Source organism: Oncorhynchus masou, chromosome 33 (assembly GCF_036934945.1).
Source record: "Oncorhynchus masou masou isolate Uvic2021 chromosome 33, UVic_Omas_1.1, whole genome shotgun sequence".
NCBI lineage: Eukaryota > Metazoa > Chordata > Actinopteri > Salmoniformes > Salmonidae > Oncorhynchus > Oncorhynchus masou.
In genome coordinates this window covers 20,565,543-20,585,585 of record NC_088244.1, presented here as the reverse complement: position 1 = coordinate 20,585,585, position 20,043 = coordinate 20,565,543, and the positions used below count along the sequence as shown (strand labels likewise).

At 45.9% G+C, this 20,043-nt stretch overlaps 1 protein-coding gene across 1 annotated transcript in view; it reads left to right on the top strand.

Moving 5' to 3' along the window:
- LOC135527997 (cadherin-4-like) overlaps nucleotides 1-19,542 on the top strand; it is a 577,992-nt gene extending 558,450 nt beyond the window's left edge. The window contains exons 12-17 of the mRNA XM_064956738.1: nucleotides 927-1,069; nucleotides 11,039-11,275; nucleotides 11,457-11,690; nucleotides 14,597-14,736; nucleotides 16,201-16,365; nucleotides 18,161-19,542. Of these exons, the coding sequence (XP_064812810.1) occupies nucleotides 927-1,069; nucleotides 11,039-11,275; nucleotides 11,457-11,690; nucleotides 14,597-14,736; nucleotides 16,201-16,365; nucleotides 18,161-18,367 (1,126 nt within the window). The 3' untranslated portion in view covers nucleotides 18,368-19,542. The remainder of the gene's footprint in view (nucleotides 1-926; nucleotides 1,070-11,038; nucleotides 11,276-11,456; nucleotides 11,691-14,596; nucleotides 14,737-16,200; nucleotides 16,366-18,160) is intronic.
- The last annotated feature ends 501 nt before the right edge of the window (nucleotides 19,543-20,043 follow it).

The following is a 20,043-nucleotide window of genomic DNA, read 5'->3' as shown; positions in this document are numbered from 1 at the left end:
AATAATGTATTTGTAAAAGGTATATTTGATGTTTATTTGTCAGTTTAGAAGTGATATATGAATAAGAGTTTAATTAACGTGACATAAATGGTCATATTTATGGAAAGTACATTTCAATTGCATTAGCCAACCTTTATCGGCCATTTTCTCAAAATGACATGTTCCCTGTGCGCCAATTCATTTTTCTCAGTCTTCAAAGGACATACATTCCCATTATTCCACACACAGGTTCTTAGGTCTTATAGTCAGACTTTTTGATTTTAAATGTCATTATATGTGTAAATATAAGCAAAATATGCATCCATCATACATGTGAATAGTGTTTTTTAAATAATTCCATGAAATGACAATATTTTGATAAACTGATCTGTAAAAGTCTGACCATTGGGTGTCTTATCACAATTAAACAAACAAAAAACTTTCTGCCTTGAAGCAACGTGTTGAAAAACAGATTCTCATAATATGCAAATTAGCGCACATTTAAAGCATGGTTTGCCTAATTTGTGTATTTAAATGTTAAAATAAATACAATTTGTAATACAATAATATCTTATTTATGTATACTTTCAACTGATAAAGTTTCAGTCTGATTAGAGTAAAGGGGGGAAATCCCTATTAGCCTGTAGTGGCTGGCCATAACATAAAATCAACAGTGTAATGATTCAGTCTTGTCAGGTGAACTGTTGTGTCCTCACCTTTTAGTCTAATAATCTTCCCATAATCTCCAAACTGTTTCCTTTCAATTGCTACAATTATTATGCATTTTCATATTTCTTCTGTAAGAAACATTTCAATTTAGCCCAATCCATATAAGCCAAATTTCACGAAGTGTAAAGGGTTAACATGCTACCCTCCTCCTTGCAGATGAAGAGTGAGTACAATATGTGTACTTTCTTTCAACTTGTTTCCTCCCTCTGTTTGTCCAGGTATTCTAAGCTGGCCGACCCGGCTGAGTGGCTGTCCATCAACACCACCAACGGTCAGATCGTCACCACGGCAACCCTGGACAGAGAGTCCATCTACGTCAAAAACAACATCTACGAAGCCACCTTCCTCGCAGTCGATAACGGTGAGACTGTGTCCACTGTGTGTGTGTGTCAGAAAGAGATGACAGAGAGAAAGAAGAGATGATATGCTGAAGAAAAACGTGGTCCCACGGGGTTGAGCAGAGGCATGACTACAGCTGAGTTAGAGAGGAAACTCTTGGTTACCGAGAGCTAGTCATGCTGTATCGATCCGTTGTCCTTTCTTCTCTCGCTCCACATCTCCTCTCTTTTCCTCCTTTCTTCCTTTCTCCTCTGCCCATGGCATTGAGTGTGGGACATCCAGTTTGTTCTGCCACCCAGTCAAAGCTCAAGCTTAACCGAGCACAAACTCAATCACAGCAAACAAAAACACTTTTTTTTTCTCATGCGGAAGCAAACCGAGTGCTTTCCCCCTCCCAAAGTGCCTTATCAGTGACATGCAGTGCATTGGTGTGTTTACCTAAAGTTGGGACGGCTTTGAAGCATGATTGACATTGCTTGTGCGTGCGTGCGTGTTAACAGTGATTGACAAATTCAGAGACCATGACGTGTCTTCCTGTGTTGTTTCCTGCAGCACAGGGGGGGATTAGACAGCAAACCCATTAGGGCTGACACGCTCCCTTAATTTCCATGCCTCCGCTCGCACTTTCTCTTTTTCTCTCCTTTCCTTTCCCTTCTCTTTTTCCATTTCTTCTTCTCTGTCCCTGTCTCTCTCCTTGCATACTTTTTCAAAGCCCTCTGACCCTATGAAAGTTCCTTGTGACGTGTTGTCTCTGCACTCTGCTTCTGTATTCACTTCTGTCTCTTACTTCTCATTATTTAGATCACAGTTTTAGGTGCGCCACCGGTGGTATTATTGGGAAATTGTGGCTGCTTGTGTGTGTGTGTGTGTGTGTGTGTGTGTGTGTGTGTGTGTGTGTGTGTGTGTGTGTGTGTGTGTGTGTGTGTGTGTGTGTGTGTGTGTGTGTGTGTGTGTGTGTGTGTGTGTGTGTGTGTTGCAGACTGTGTGGGTGTAGGGGGAATGTCTGCAGTGATAAAGTGAGAGGGATTATGGAAGCGCTGGGGGTGGAGGGAAGAAGGGAGGATGAGAGGAGGCAGAAAGATAAAGCGGGGGGGGTACAGTATTTAGGAGAGAAACACAGTCAGTGAGAGCTAACATATTATCATGGCTGTCACCTACACAAACATCTGTTTTAACCCGCCTATGGATTTGTTTATTTCTTCTTTAAAGAACATAAGGGAGGCTTGCTAGAAGTCCTTTCTTCACACCTGAAATCGTTTAGCCGACATGAAGAAAAAAACATTATTACAAATCCTTTTGAGGAATTTACACAAACATAATTATTTATTTAGCTGGTTAAACCCCCCATAATTCTCCTATCAGCCTCAGCAAGCTGCTTCCACATGTCCCCCATACATGACTGGGATTAACGAACTAAACCGCCAGACAGGAGAACAAAACCACCAGACAGGAGAACTAAACCACCAGACAGGAGAACTAAACCACCAGACAGGAGAACTAAACCTCCAGACAGGAGAACTAAACCTCCAGACAGGGGAACTAAACCTCCAGACAGGGGAACTAAACCGCCAGACAGGGGAACTAAACCTCCAGACAGGTGAACTAAACCACCAGACAGGGGAACTAAACCACCAGACAGGGGAACTAAACCTCCAGACAGGGGAACTAAACCTCCAGACAGGGGAACTAAACCTCCAGACAGGAGAACTAAACCGCCAGACAGGGGAACTAAACTGCCAGACAGGAGAACTAAACCGCCAGACAGGGGAACTAAACCGCCAGACAGGAGAACTAAACCACCAGACAGAGGAACTAAACCACCAGACAGGGAAATAAACCACCAGACAGGGGAACTAAACCACCAGACAGGGGAAGTAAACCACCAGACAGGAGAACTAAACCACCAGACAGGGGAACTAAACACTAAACCACCAGACAGGGGAACTAAACCGCCGGACAGGGGAACTAAACCGCCGGACAAGGGAACTAAACCGCCAGACAGGGGAACTAATCCGCTGGACAGGGGAACAAAACCGCCGGACAGGGGAACTAAACCGCCAGACAGGGAAATTAAACCGCCAGACGGGAAGTAAACCGCCAGATAGGGGAACTAAACCACCAGACAGGGAAACTAAACCACCAGACAGGGGAACTAAACCTCCAGACAGGGAACTAAACCACCAGACAGGGGAACTAAACCTCCAGACAGGGAACTAAACCACCAGACAGGGGAACTAAACCACCAGACAGGGGAACTAAACCTCCAGACAGGGAACTAAACCACCAGACAGGGGAACTAAACCTCCAGACAGGGGAACTAAACCTCCAGACAGGGGAACTAAACCTCCAGACAGGGGAACTAAACCACCAGACAGGGGAACTAAACCACCAGACAGGGGAACTAAACCACCAGACAGGGGAACTAAACCACCAGACAGGGGAACTAAACCACCAGACAGGGGAACTAAACCGCCAGACAGGGGAACTAAACCGCCAGATGGGAAGTAAACCTCCAGACAGGGGAACTAAACCACCAGACAGGGGAACTAAACCACCAGACAGGGGAACTAAACCACCAGACGGGAACTAAACCACCAGACAGGGGAACTAAACCTCCAGACAGGGGAACTAAACCACCAGACAGGGGAACTAAACCTCCAGACAGGGGAACTAAACCACCAGACAGGGGAACTAAACCGCCAGACAGGGGAACTAAACCGCCAGATGGGAAGTAAACCTCCAGACAGGGGAACTAAACCACCAGACAGGGGAACTAAACCACCAGACAGGGGAACTAAACCACCAGACAGGGGAACTAAACCACCAGACAGGGGAACTAAACCTCCAGACAGGGGAACTAAACCACCAGACAGGGGAACTAAACCACCAGACAGGGGAACTAAACCACCAGACAGGGGAACTAAACCACCAGACAGGGGAACTAAACCTCCAGACAGGGGAACTAAACCGCCTGTTACGGCTTTCTATGTGTGAAGGAGAGTCGGACCAAAATGTGGCGTGTAGATTGCGATCCATGTTTAATAAACTGAAGAAACACGAATCAAAATACAAACACTACAAAACAATGAACGTAACAAAAACCGAAACAGCCTAATACTGGTGCAAACTAATACACGACAGACAAAAGGACACTAAGGACATAAGGACAATCACCCATGAAACACTCAAAGTGTCATGTCTTGTTATGTCTGTTCCTGTCCTTTCTCTTCACTCTGTCTCTCTCTGCTGGTCTTTTTAGGTTACCTTCTCTGTCTCTCATTCTTCAGCTGTTCTACATCTCCCCTAACTAGCTCATTCACTCCTTCCCACCTGTTCTCTCTTCCCCCTCTGATTAGGTCTCTATTTCTCTCTCTGTTCCTGCTACTTTCAGTGTCTGATTCTTGTTTGTGTTTTTGATGCCAGAAGCAAGCTGTCGTCCCGTTTGCTTCCACCTTGTCCTATCCTGTCGGAGTCCGCCTGGCAGGTGCATCCTGCATTATACTAACGTTCTTTTTGTTCCATTGACTACGTTGGAAGAGGATTTATGCCATTCCTGTTTTTCATTAAAGAACTCTGTTTTCTGTTAAAACCGCTTTTGGGTCTTCACTCAAGTACATAACACAAAGAATATGGCTGCCTAAATATGGTTCACAATCAGAGACACCGATAAACACCTGCCTCTGATTGAGAACCACTTCAGACAGCCATAATCTTATCTAGAACACCCCACTAAGCTACAATCCCAATACAAAACACACCACATACAAAAACCCATGCCACACCCTGGCCTGACCAAATAAATGAAGAAAAACACAAAATACTTAGACCAGGGCGTGACACCGCCGGACAGGAGAACTAAACCGCGAGACGGGAACTAAACCGCCAGACAGGGGAACTAAACCGTCAGACAGGGGAACTAAACCGCCAGACAGGGGAACTAAACCGCCAGACAGGGGAACTAAACCGCCAGACAGGGGAACTAAACCGCCAGACAGGAGAACTAAACCGTCAGACAGGGGAACTAAACCGCCAGACAGGGGAACTAAACCGCCAGACAGGGGAACTAAACCGCCAGACAGGGGACAGTAAACCGCCAGACAGGGTACAGTAAACCCCCAGACAGGCGACTGTAAACCGCCAGACAGGGGAACTAAACCGCCAGACAGGGGAACTCAACCGCCAGACAGGGGAACTAAACCATCAGACAAGGGAACGAAACTGCCAGACGGGAACTAAACCGCCAGACAGGGGAACTAAACCATCAGACAGGGGAACTAAACCGCCAGACAGGGGAACTAAACCGCCAGACAGGGGAACTAAACCGTCAGACAGGGGAACTAAACCGTCAGACAGGGGAACTAAACCGTCAGACAGGGGAACTAAACCGCCAGACAGGGAACTAAACCACCAGACAGGGGAACTAAACCGCCGGACAGGGGAACTAAACCGCCGGACAGGGGAACTAAACCGCCAGACAGGGGAACTAAACCACCAGACAGGGGAACTAAACCGCCAGACAGGGGAACTAAACCGCCAGACGGGAAGTAAACCTCCAGACAGGGGAACTAAACCACCAGACAGGGGAACTAAACCACCAGACAGGGGAACTAAACCACCAGACAGTGGAACTAAACCTCCAGACAGGGGAACTAAACCACCAGACAGGGGAACTAAACCTCCAGACAGGGGAACTAAACCACCAGACAGGGGAACTAAACCGCCAGACAGGGGAACTAAACCGCCAGACAGGGGAACTAAACCGCCAGACAGGGGAACTAAACCGCCAGACGGGAAGTAAACATCCAGACAGGGGAACTAAACCACCAGACGGGAACTAAACCACCAGACAGGGGAACTAAACCACCAGACGGAACTAAACCACCAGACAGGGGAACTAAACCTCCAGACAGGGGAACTAAACCACCAGACAGGGGAACTAAACCTCCAGACAGGGGAACTAAACCACCAGACAGGGGAACTTAACCGCCAGACAGGGGAACTAAACCGCCAGACGGGAAGTAAACATCCAGACAGGGGAACTAAACCACCAGACGGGAACTAAACCACCAGACAGGGGAACTAAACCACCAGACGGGAACTAAACCACCAGACAGGGGAACTAAACCTCCAGACAGGGGAACTAAACCACCAGACAGGGGAACTAAACCTCCAGACAGGGGAACTAAACCACCAGACAGGGGAACTTAACCGCTAGACAGGGGAACTAAACCGCCAGACGGGAAGTAAACCTCCAGACAGGGGAACTAAACCACCAGACAGGGGAACTAAACCACCAGACAGGGAACTAAACCACCAGACAGGGGAACTAAACCACCAGACAGGGGAACTAAACCACCAGACAGGGGAACTAAACCGCCAGACAGGGGAACTAAACCGCCAGACAGGGGAACTAAACCGCCAGACAGGGGAACTAAACCACCAGACAGGGGAACTAAACCACCAGACAGGGGAACTAAACCTCCAGACAGGGGAACTAAACCGCCAGACAGGGGAACTAAACCGCCAGACAGGGGAACTAAACCACCAGACAGGGGAACTAAACCACCAGACAGGGGAACTAAACCACCAGACAGGGGAACTAAACCGCCAGACAGGGGAACTAAACCGCCAGACAGGGGAACTAAACCGCCGGACAGGGGAACTAAACCGCCGGACAGGGGAACTAAACCGCCGGACAGGGGAACTAAACCGCCGGACAGGGAACTAAACCACCAGACAGTGGAACTAAACCACCAGACAGGGGAACTAAACCACCAGACAGGGGAACTAAACCACCAGACAGGGGAACTAAACCACCAGACAGGGGATCTAAACCTCCAGACAGGGAACTAAACCACCAGACAGGGGAACTAAACCTCCAGACAGGGAACTAAACCGCCAGACAGGGGAACTAAACCGCCAGACAGGGGAACTAAACCGTCAGACAGGGAACTAAACCACCAGACAGGGGAACTAAACCACCAGACAGGGGAACTAAACCTCCAGACAGGGGAACTAAACCGCCAGACAGGGGAACTATACCTCCAGACAGGGGAACTAAACCACCAGACAGGGCAACTAAACCGCCAGACGGGAACTAAACCGCCAGACAGGGGAACTAAACCGCCAGACAGGGGAACTAAACCGCCAGACAGGGGACAGTAAACCGCCAGACAGGGTACAGTAAACCCCCAGACAGGGGACTGTAAACCGCCAGACAGGGGAACTAAACCGCCAGACAGGAGAACTAAACCACCAGACAGGGGAACTAAACCGCCAGACAGGGGTACTAAACCGCCAGTCGGGAACTAAACCGCCAGACGGGAACTAAACCGCCAGACAGGGGACAGTAAACCGCCAGACAGGGGACAGTAAACCCCCAGACAGGGGACCGTAAACCGCCAGACAGGGGACAGTAAACCGTCAGACAGGGGACCGTAAACCGCCAGACAGGGGACCGTAAAACACTAGACAGGGGACAGTAAACCGCCAGACAGGGGACAGTAAAACACCAGACAGGGGACAGTAAACCGCCAGACAGGGGACCGTGAACCGCCAGACAGGGGAAACTAAATGTGCTAGCCTTTGCACACAAAAGCAATGTGATGTGTATCTTACCACCCTCCCCTCACTGCTTTGTTCCAATAGAGAACATACAGACTCCGGAGTAGAGATGGATATAGTATGCAGTGAAGTGGAATTGGGGACATAGTATCCACAGACTTGATGAAAGGAGAACATACAGTATGGTCCTTTTGTCACCATGCAGACTACAGAGAACGTATTGTATGGTAGCTACCCGGTTTACACACCTCTGCTGGTGGTGAATATGGTCATCATAGTATTGGAGACTAGTACTGAACAAGAGCCAACATTGAGATGATAATCCCCACATGTTAAATGTCATGCCTCCTGTTTGACTTCTTCACTGTCAGTTAGCCAGCCTCCTGCTGTTGCTGATAAGGTCAAGGGTTATGAACTGGTAACTGATGTAAATGATCATAACTGCAGGATATCCTTAATATTCCATTTTATAACCCACATTTTTACTTTTATTCTCTGCTTTAAGGGTTTCCGTGGCCTACTCCCAGTTAGCCTTAACAGAAGAGTAATACGTTTATCTTCCTCTGGTACCCCTCTCCCTCCTCTCTCTTTCTCTCTCCCGCTCCTCTGTAGTACTCTTTATCTCACTCCCCCCTCCTTCTCCATCTTTGTCAAATGTCTTGCACCGTTGCCAAGTTTAATTGCCAGATCTGTGAGCTTTACATAAATCTTTGGTAAATGACAGAGCTCTTATCTCCATCCCGGGCTTGGTTCTGGGACACTTCCCCACTAACCATTGGCTGAGCCAGCGGGGCGTAGCAGGGAAATTACTCCTAATTGGAGGCAGCAAGGGTCACCGCCCCCCTGACAAAAACTCTCAATAAACAGCATTGAGCTGATAGTACTGCTGCACACAGGTCTCTCTCATTTAGTCTGAGACAGACAGTCTCTAACTTTCCTTATTTTTGACACACACATAGAGTATACTCTATCTCTTCCTCTGTATTACACATTTTGACTTGTTCTCTTTCCTCTTGCTGTACTTTGTCGTTCTGTCTTTCTTGTCGTCTCTCTGATTGCTGAAGCCCTTTTCTCTCTTCTGTCTTTCCCTGAATTTTGTGGCCATGTTCCATCTATCCACTCAATCAATAAAAATGGCCTTCATATTGTGTATGTATACATTTACACATACACACACCACACACACACCTCAGAGAAAATATCCACGGACTGTTTTATTGTGTTATATTAATCGTTATTGTCTTTGGCGAGTGTGTGAGCTGTGTATGTAGGGAGATGGGTTGTGATGAGAGGGATTTGGCTGTATGAAATAAGGGGAGGTTGAACAGCCAAATGTCAGCAGCTCTCTCTCTCTCTCTCCTCTCTCTTCTCTCTCTCTCTCCTCTCTCTCTTTCAATTCAAAGGGCGTCATTGGCATGGGAAACATATGTTTACATTTCCAAAGCAAGTGAAATAGATAAAATAGTTGTGCAAATAGTACAAAAGGGAAAATAATTAAACATAAATGTGGGTTGTGTATATGGGTTGTATTTACAATGGTGTTTGTTCTTCACTGGTTGCCCTTTTCATGTCGCAACAGGTCCCAAATATTGCTGCTGTGATGGCACACTGTGGTATTTCACCCAGTAGATATGGGAGTTGTTTTCAAATTCTTTGTGGGTCTGTGTAATCTGAGGGAAATATGTGTCTCTAATATGGTCATACATTTGGCAGGAGGTTAGGAAGTGGCAGTGTGCACATAGCCTGTCTTCTTTTGAAAGCCATGTCTGCCTACGGCAGCCCCTCTCAATAGCAAGGCTATGCTCACTAATTCTGTATATAGTCAAAGCTTTCCTTCATTTTGGGTCAGTCACAGTGGTCAGGTATTTTGCCACTGTGTACTCTCTGTTTCGGGACATAGCATTCTAGTTTGCTCTGTTTCTTGTTAACTCTTTCCAATGTGTCAAGTAATGATCTTTTTGTTTTCTCACGATTTGGTTGGGTCTAATTTTGTTGCTGTCCTGGGGCTCTGTTTGTGTTTGTGAACAGAGCCCCAGGACCAGCTTGCTTAGGGGACTCTTCTCCAGGTTCATCTCTCTGTAGGTTGATGGCTTTGTTATGGAAGGTTTGGGAATGGCTTCATTTTGGGTAGTTGTAGAATTTAACAGCTCTTTTCTGGATTTTGTTTATTAGTGGGTATCGGCCTCATTCTGCTCTGCATGCATTATTTGGTGTTTTACCTTGTAAACAGAGTCTCAATTTGGTGTTTGTCCCATTTTGTGAATTATTGGTTGGTGAGCAGACCCCAGACCTCACAACCATAAAGGGCAATGTGTTCTATAACTGATTCAAGTATTTTTGCCAGATCGGTATGTAAAATTCTATGTTCCTTTAGATGGCATAGAAGGCCCTTCTTGCCTTGTCTCTCAGCTCTTTCACATCTTTGTGGAAGTTACCTGTGGCTATGATGTTTAGGCCAAGGTACATATAGTTTTTTGTGTGCTCTAGGACAATGGTGTCTAGATGGAATTTGTATTTGTGGTCCTGGCAACTGGACCTTTTTTGGAACACCATTATTTTGGTCTTACTGAGATTTACTGTCAGCGCCCAGGTGTGACAGAATCTGTGCAGAAGATCTAGGTGTTGCTGTAGGACCTTTAATAGTTGATTCTAAGATTTGTATTTGATCATGTATATGTTTTTGCTGTTTTGTTCTTTATTATGGAGCCAAAACGATTGGAGAAGTGGTTTATCCATACATTTCTGTTTTGGATAGATACTGTAACTCTTCATGTTGTTTGTTTGGTGTGTTCAAATTTTCCCAGAAGTGGTTAGATTTGATGGATTCTTCAATCAATTACATTGAGCAGATTTCTGACGTGCTGTTCCTTCTATTTCCATTGTGCATTTCTGTATTGTTTTAGTGATTCAGCATAGTGAAGGTTTCGGCTCAGGTTTTCTGTTTTTGTTTGGATAGGTTTCTCAATCTCTTTCTTAGGTTTTTGCATTCTTCAAGTAATTATCGTTTGTTGTTCATTTTCTTAGCTTGTCTGCTTAGATTTGATAGGGAAGCTGAGAGGTGAAATATACTGCCAAGTTTACACCTTCACTATTACAGTGAACCATTTTGTCCAGGAAGCTCTCTCTCTCTCTCTCTCTCTCCACTTCCACTCTCCTTTTCTCTAGTTCTGTCTATCTTCCTACACTGTCTCTCTGAACTCTCACTGGAAAGGGCAGTGAGAGTTCTGATCAGTGTGCGGCTGTGTGGCCAAGTGTGTTTGTGTGTGAGACATGCATGGCCGTAAATGTTTGCTTAACAGTAACAATAGCCTCTTCCCTTACCTCATCTCCCCCTCTCCTCTTCCTCTCTCCTGCCTCTTCTTCCACTCTCTCTCTCTTCCCTCCTCTTCTTCTCCTCCACTCTCCCCCTCTCCTGTCCTCCTCCCAGGCTCTCCCATGGCCAGTGGTACAGGAACCCTCCAGATCTATCTGATAGATGTGAATGACAACGCTCCATCTCTGCTGCCCCGCGAGTCTCAGATCTGTGAGCGCATCAACCGCAACGCCGGCATCAACATCACGGCTGCAGACTCAGACACGGACCCCAACGTAGGACCCTTTGTATTCGAGCTGCCCAACTTCCCCGCCAGCATACGACGCAACTGGACTGTGTCACGTCTCAACGGTGAGGGGACCACCAGATGTAGATTGGGGGGTAGAAGAGGCAGTGCCTTAGAAGGGTTCGAGGCAGTGCCTTAGAAGGGTTAGAGGCAGTGCCTTAGAAGGGTTAGAGGCAGTGCCTAAAAAAGTGTTTGAGTGTTCTGATATTGGGTATTAACAGTATGTCTCTCCCCTCCCCTTCCCAGGTGACTATGCCCGGTTGAGTTTGCGGATCCAGTATCTGAAGCCTGGGGTGTATGAGGTGCCTGTGATTGTGAGCGACTCGGGGAACCCTCCTCTCTCCAACAGGTCCATTATAAAGGTCAAGGTGTGTCCGTGTGATGAGAACGGAGACTGCACCCTGGTCGGGGCTGTGGCTGCTGCTGGACTGGGGACTGGAGCCATCATAGCCATACTCATCTGTATCATCATACTGCTCAGTGAGTATACTGACTGGACATCATCTGTCAGAGTTAATTAGTTTACTCAAGTTCAGTTTTAATTTGAGTGTAGAATTTTTTTTCAATTGTAATTGATCACATTGACTGAAAGTGTTGAAAATACACTGAAAACATCCTAAATACATCATCTATACAGCTAAAAACAACAATGCAATATAAAACAAGTTGACATTCAGGTTAAAGAAAGTGTGCTTTCTCAAAGTACAGTTGAAGTCGGAAGTTTCCATACACCTTAGCCAAATACATTTAAACTCAGTTTTTCACAATTCCTGACATTTAATCCTAGTAAAAATTCCCTGTCTTAGGTCAGTTAAGCTCACCACTTTATTTTAAGAATGTGAAATGTTAGAATAATAGTAGAGAATTATTTATTTCAGCTTTTATTTATTTCATCACATTCCCAGTGGGTTAGAAGTTTACATACACTCAATTAGTATTTGGTAGCATTTCCTTTAAATGGTTTAACTTGGGTCAAATGTTTCGGGTAGCCTACCACAAGCTTCCCACAATAAGTTGGGTGAAATTTGGCCCATTCCTCCTGACAGAGCTGATGTAACTGAGTCAGGTTTGTAGGCCTCCTTGCTCGCACACAAACCATAGTCTGGCTTTTTTATGGCAGTTTTATAGCAGTGGCTTCTTCCTTGTTGAAAAAATTACTTGTCATGCACAAAGTAGATGTCCTAACCGACTTGCCAAAACTATAATTTGTTAACAAGAAATTTGTGGAGTGGTTGAAAAACGAGTTTAATTTATTCCAACCTAAGTGTATGTAAACCTCTGACTTCAACTGTACCTAATTTTGTTACTTTAGACAAAATCAAGACGTCAATATTCCTGTAATGTTTTTTGTATGAAAAATCTTAAATTTCATCTTAAATCACAGCAAATCTGAGGATTTTTACTTTTTAGATTTGTGTGTATTGTTGTGAATTGTTAGATATTACTGTACAGTTGGAGCTAGGAACACAAGCATTTCGCTACACCTGCAATAACATTGGCTATATAGTGTATGCGAGCAATAACATTTAATTTGATTAACTTTCTAAAAAAATATTTTTAATTTCACAACCCTAAAACAGACATATCTTCCTTCCTCTCCCCTTCCCCCTGTAGCTAGAGGTCTTCACATATCCACCTGTACCCGAATAGCCGAGACTGACCCGAGTGGGTCCGGATCCAGAAATGTAAAGAATGTCACGGGTCTGGGTCGAATCTGATATGATTGTCAGGGGTCTTGGGTAAATGTAATTTTAAGTGACTTGTCCGGAAGGCCCCTTACAGATCAGAATGTTACTGCTGCAGTAATTTATGCTGCTGCTCTTGCTTTTCACGAGTGTGGAGCGTGACGCGGGTAGCTTGTTGTTGGCCAATCGTAAGACATCAAAGCGGTACTAGGCTACAGTCATAGAGCCTCCGTGTGTGGCAAAATTAGGAGATATTTAATCAATGGAAGATGGAATTAAAATGACAGAATTAAAAGGAGAAGGATAGGCTACAACAACCAAGTGCTGTAGGTTGCTAATTAATACTCTAAATGGAGTTGCATTTGTAACTGTAGGATGAAATAGCGAATGCACTGCAGCCTCAATTAGCCTAGCTAGCTAACGTTAGCTAGCTTAAATAGTACCTGTCTTGACTGCATCAAACCGGGAGATGCTATGTAATCATATTTTATGATAAATAACCTAGCTATGGCAGCTATTAGTCTACTATAGTTTGAGTTGTCTCTCCCTCCCTCCCTCCCTCCCTCCTTCCTGCTCCCTGTGTCACTCACTCACAGTACAGCCCCTCCCCCGCCTGCTAGAGCTGCACCTCTTTCTCCCTCCTCTCGCACTTGATCACTTCCAGATAATAAAGTAGCTTAAATAATGACTTTTCTGCTGCTTCCCTCAGATCAGACCAGGTTTATATGGAACGGGTCTAGTTAACCTCCAGTCAGTTCGGGAACAGGTCTCCCGATGGCACAGCGGTCTAAGGCACTATATCTCAGTGCAAGTCTCTGATTTGAATCCAGGCTGCGTCACATCCGGCTGTGATTGGGAGTCCCATAGGGCGGCACACAATTGGCCCAGTGTCATCCGGGTTTGGCCGGGGTAGGCCCTCATTGTAAATAAGAATTTGTTCTTAACTGACTTGCCTAGTTGAATAAAAATATAGATTTTTAAAGATTTTGCATATTGGTCCGGTTGGGAAAGCCCCAGGTTCATTTCAGAATGGGTCCAACTTTTTGTACCTATGAAGATCTCTACCTGTAGCTACCACTACCTCTTCCCTACACACAATACATCAGATCCCTCCTTATCATCACATGGTATATTAAACCACCTTTCTTACCAGATGCTGAAGAGGGTAATGATTTGCTGTTCTCTCGTTTGGGCCTTGAAATCAAACATTTACCATGCAGTAAACACAATAGCATACAGGTTGTATTTTAGATGAATGCCTAGCTGGCCACCAGAATGTGTTCTCTCTGAGTGTGTGACCCCATAGGTTTTATTATTGGGTTCTGTCAGACAGTGGTTTTAATGTGGAGTTGTCTTGCTAAGGTGCTGCTGGTGGTTTGTTTTGTGGTGTGTGCTCATGGATCACATTTACATTGTGGGTTTCGCTCGTGTATAGTGGTACAGTCCTATACTCTACAAATATGTGGAGCTTTTTGTGTGGTTGAGTGTTTTGCAGTCGGCCTATAAGTGTGTTGTTAAAGATGTGTTGGCTGTGTATTTTGCCGTAGGCCAATCATGTGGTTTAAGTCTTTTGTAGTAGAAGTGTGTTAATAAAGGTTTATTGGCTGAGTGTTTTGCAGTTGAAAGGTATTCTTTAATGTGTGTTCATTGTGTGTTTTGCAGTATTATTGTGTTGTTAGAGGTGTCGTGTGTGTGTTCCAGGTATGGTGCTAGTGTTTGTGGTGTGGATGAAGCGTAGAGAGAAGGAGAGGCAGACCAAACAGCTGCTGATCGACCCAGAGGACGATGTCAGAGATAACATTCTGAAATACGACGAGGAAGGAGGGGGAGAGGAGGACCAGGTACACATGCATACACACACTCAGAGACACACACACACACTGAGAGACACACACACGGATACAGACTTGTAAACATATACATGTATGTTTACAGTATACAGTGCGTTCGGAAAGTATTCAGACCCCTTCACCTTTTCCACATTTTATTAGGTTACAGCCTTTTTCAAAAATTGCTTAAATTGTTTGGTTTTTATCATCAATATACACACAATACCTCATAATGACAAAGCAAAGCAGGTTTTTATTCATTTTAGCAAATGAAAAATAAAATGAACATTTACGTACTGTAAGTATTCAGACCCTTTACTCAGTACTTTGTTGAAGCACCTTTGGCAGCAATTATAGCCTCAAGTCTTCTTGGGTATGATGCTACAAGCTTGGCACACCTTTATTTGGGGAGTTTCTCCCATTTCTTCTCTGCAGATCCTCTTAAGCTCTGTCAGGTTGGATGGGGAGTGTTGCAGCACAGCTATTTTCAGGTCTCTCCCGAGATGTTAGATCGGGTTCAAGTCCAGGCTCTGGCTGGGCCACTCAAGGACGTTCAGAGACTTGTCCCGAAGCCAGTCCAGCATTGTCTTGGCTGTTTTGGCAAACTCCAAGCAGGCTGTCATGTGCCCTTTAGTAGTGGCTTCTGTCTGGCCACTCTACCATAAAGGCCTGATTGGTGGAGGGCTGCAAAGATGGCTGTCCTTCTGAAAGATTCTCCCATCTTCACAGAGAAACTCTAGAGCTCTGTCAGTGACCATCAGGTTTTTGGTCACTTCCCTGACCAAGGCCCTTCTCCCCCAATTGCTCAGTTTGGCCAAGCGGCCAGCACTAGGAAGAGTCTTGGTGGTTCCAAATTTCTTCCATTTAGGAATGATGGAGGCCACTGTGTTCTTGGGGACCTTCAATGCTTCAGAAATGTCTTGGTACCCTTCCCCAGATCTGAGCCTCGGCACAATCCTGTTTCGGAGCACTACGGACAATTTCTTTGACCTCATGGCTTGGTTTTTGCTCTAACATGCACTGTAAACTGTGTGACCTTTATATAGACAGGTGTGTGCCTTTCCAAATCATGTTCAATCAATTGAATTTACCACAGGTGGACTCTAATCAAGTTGTAGAAACATCTCAAGTATGATCAATGATAACAGGATGCACCTGAGCTCAATTTCGAGTCCCACAGCAAAGGGTCTGAATACTTATGTAAATAAGTTGTATTTTATTTTGTATTTTTATACATGTGAAAACATTTCTCAAATCTTGTTTTTGCTTCGTCATTATGGGGTTTTGTGTGTAAATTACTGAGGATTTTGCTTAATTTAACACATTTTAGAATAAGGCTGTAACGTAGCAAAATGCGTAAAAAGTTGAGTGATCTGAATACGCATATATGTTGCACATACACCCACAAACACAGAGTGCAAGTTAGTTATGTCTTGAGGTTGACTGTATCATCTGTCTGTGTGTGTCTCTGTGCAGGACTATGACCTAAGCCAGCTGCAGCAGCCTGACTCTCTGGAGCACATCATCAGTAAGCCCCTGGGGGTACGGAGGGTGGACGAGCGCCCCATCATCCCTGAGTCCCAGTATCCCATCCGACCTGCCGTCCCCCACCCTGGGGATATTGGAGACTTCATCAACGAGGTGAGGGGGGCAACCAGGGGTCATAGTATTGTTTTGTTTATTTCTTTATCAAGATAAGGTTTAGTCCGTCAGCACTTTTCTATTTGTGATCTGACACAAACACAATTCCACATACAAGGCACAATAACTAACCTACAATACACAACTACAAAAGACATTGAAATAAATGAAGACATCTGAAGATGTGGAGGTGCATTTACTGTTGTACCTCCTTATTTCTAAGAAACATTTGAGGCACCTTTTGTTTCAGGTAAATGTGTGAGATCTGAGGATGATATTGCATAAATGTAGGCATTTTCTGTGTGCTGTTTGTTTACAGGCTTCAATCCTCTGAGCTCTGGCAACAGTGGAGATGGAGATAACCTGACAGCTGTTCACACACTCAAACACACACTCACATACATGTACGCACACATGCGTGTGTACGTAACCCCAATTTAAACACACTCGTGCAAGAAGGCTTTGACTGACAGGCGCCGTGACGACATGTTCACACTTGAGAAGTATTGGCAGCTGTTCAGCTTTGATCCATTCTGCCTACACACACATATATACACACACACACACACACACACACTAATCTCGCTCCAGCAGTCTGGCAAAACACAAACACATGGTGGCTCGGCTGCCCACTGTATCCTCCTCCTTGGGGATTCTACATCCCTGCCAATGACATCACTCTGTCACTCCCAATATATTGCCTGTATGCCAACATTTCCCATCTCCTCTATGGTGTTTCCTTAGCCTGTGTATGTTATCTTACTGAAAGCCTACCCTCTGTCTCTCTGTAGTACTATACACTAACCTTGCTAATCCTGTTGGCCTTTGCTGTGATGCTTCCTCAGCCTGTGCTCTATTAACATGTAAACAGCCTAACCAGCTCTGCTACGGCAAGTAAAATGGTCAGAGTGAGGTGTTCTCTCATTTGTGCATGGAAGTAGCTAGCTAGCAAGCTAGCTTGGGTGCTTGGTTGGGACAAGCATTGGCAGGCAGGCTGCAGAAGGACGAGTAGGCTACAATTCCCCATCGTTTATCAATGCAATTTTGATGGCCAACTAGCTGTAAAAGTTTGAGAGGGTTTATCTAATGTTCCTTGGTTATATTTTAGCTCATCTTGCTCTGGCTAGCATTAGTTGTTGACCTTGTTGTTGTTGTTGTGCATAGCTGAGGGAGAGAAAGCCTACCCTTTCATGGTAGTTTGATCAATAGCACTGTAAAGTTCCCAAATGTAAGAGGACTCCGTGGGATTTACATATTTGCAGAAATCCATTCAGGTGTATTTTTGTAGCTTTTGGCAAATGCGTTCTAACGATTTAAAATCGCACTGTTGCAACTGTCTGTAAACACACAGTCCTGATCAAAGTGAATGATGGCAGGCCCATATGGCAACTGACTTGTTTACATAAAGACCTATTGTCGCTCTGATTGGCTATAGCACACTGGTAGACTCCTGTGTTGGACGAGACAGGTTTTTTCTGTTTTATTTACTGCAGTGCCTATTAATTGTCCAAACGCACGGCTGCTCTCCCACTCTATATTGCTATAGAATTTTCACAAATGTCTTAGTATATGTACTTCCCAAACATTCTAATAATTTATGAAAATCTGAAAATGACCATACCTAAGTGCTCGCTTGTCAGAAAATGTTTTTTAAAAAGTGTCATATTCTTCCTAGGGGTGTATATGAACAGATTTTAAGATTGCTAAAATGCTGTCAGTTCCACTTTAACCCCCCTCCCTCCCTACAGGTCAGCCTGTTTACTATTAACTCTCTCCTCTCTCTATCTCCCTCCAGGGCTTGCGGGCGGCAGACAACGACCCCACGGCCCCTCCATATGACTCCCTCCTGGTGTTTGACTACGAGGGCAGTGGCTCCACGGCCGGATCCGTCAGCTCCCTCAACTCCTCCAGCACAGGGGACCAAGACTATGACTACCTCAACGACTGGGGCCCCCGCTTTAAGAAGCTGGCCGATATGTACGGGGGAGGGGAAGATGACTAGGGCCACAGAGGGCCCGGTCAAAGATCAACTTCCCCTATCCACCCTACTCAGCTGGTCTGCCATGCTCTCTATGTCTCTACAACCTTGGGGGGGTCCTCAAATCTCCAACTTTAATACACACCCCACACACACACAAACCAACTGAACTGACCTAGCAACTGACCAATCAATTAAGCAACCGCCATAGTGGACTGTGCAGCAAGGCAGCTTTGGGTCCTACTGTACTGTACTATACTGAGCCCTCTCCTGCTCTAAGGCTGTCTAAGACTGAAATTTATGCTCTCCAGGTTTTTTGGTAGATTATGGGGTTGGTTACTTTTGTTGTGTTTTTTATTTTTTTATTATTTTTTATTATCTCTTGCTGTCTTCACTGTCCTTAAAAGCAAGCTATTTTCTGGTGTTGGGAGGCCATTGGCTCCCCATTCCCGCATCAGCCCCCAGCCGTCCCTTTGCAGATAGTCCAAGCTGCATATTGTGTGACGGGGAAGAAAAGAAAGAGAAACACAGAATGTCAATTCTTTCTTCTGCGTGAAAGGCCCTGGTTTAATCGCTCTGAACTTTGAATTCCATAGAACAGAAGCACTGTTGTTTAAGAAGTGCCTTCAGTGGTGCGTATTTTGTCTGACTCTCGCTAACTCAGGATTGGTTCCCATTTTCTGGGCTAACGTGGGGCACCGCCCCCTTATAACCCCTCATATCTGACCTTCACGTCCGACTTCCTGTGTGTCATGTTCATCACCCTGTCATGCAACATGGACAGACATAGGAGAAGTTGCAGAGGGGATTTGCCTTTGGGGGTGAGGGGGTATCAGGAGAGGGAGTGCTCTATACAAAGACATACATTACCAGTCAAAAGTTTGGACCCACCTACTCATTCAAGGGTTTTCTTTTGCTATTTTCTACATTGTAGAATAATAGTGACAACATTAAAAATATGAGAACACATATGGAATCATGTAGTGACCAAAAAAGTGCTAAACAAATCCAAATATATTTTACACTTGAGATTCTTCAAAGTAGACACCCTTTGCCTTGATGACAGGTTGAGCGCCATTGAGGAGAAGAGGGAGCGCCAGGGAGGAGAAGCGGGAGCGGAAACGGGCGCGCCAGAGAGGGGAAGCGGGCGCGCCAGAGAGGGGAAGAGGGAGCGCCAGAGAGGGGAAGCGGGCGCGCCAGAGAGGGGAAGCGGGCGCACCAGAGAGGGGAAGCGGGCGCGCCAGAGAGGGGAAGAGGGAGCGCCTGAGAGGGGAAGAGGGAGCGCCAGAGAGGGGAAGAGGGAGCGCCTGAGAGGGGAAGAGGGAGCGCCAGAGAGGGGAAGAGGGAGCGCCAGAGAGGGGAAGCGGGCGCGCCAGAGAGGGAAGCGGGCGCACCAGAGAGGGGAAGCGGGCGCGCCAGAGAGGGGAAGAGGGGAGCGCCTGAGAGGGGAAGAGGGAGCGCCAGAGAGGGGAAAAGGGGCGCCTGAGAGGGGAAGAGGGAGCGCCAGAGAGGGGAAAAGGGAGCGCCTGAGAGGGGAAGAGGGAGCGCCAGAGAGGGGAAGAGGGAGCGCCTGAGAGGGGAAGAGGGAGCGCCAGAGAGGGGAAAAGGGAGCGCCAGAGAGGGGAAGAGGGAGCGCCAGAGAGGGGAAAAGGGAGCGCCTGAGAGGGGAAGAGGGAGCGCCAGAGAGGGGAAAAGGGAGC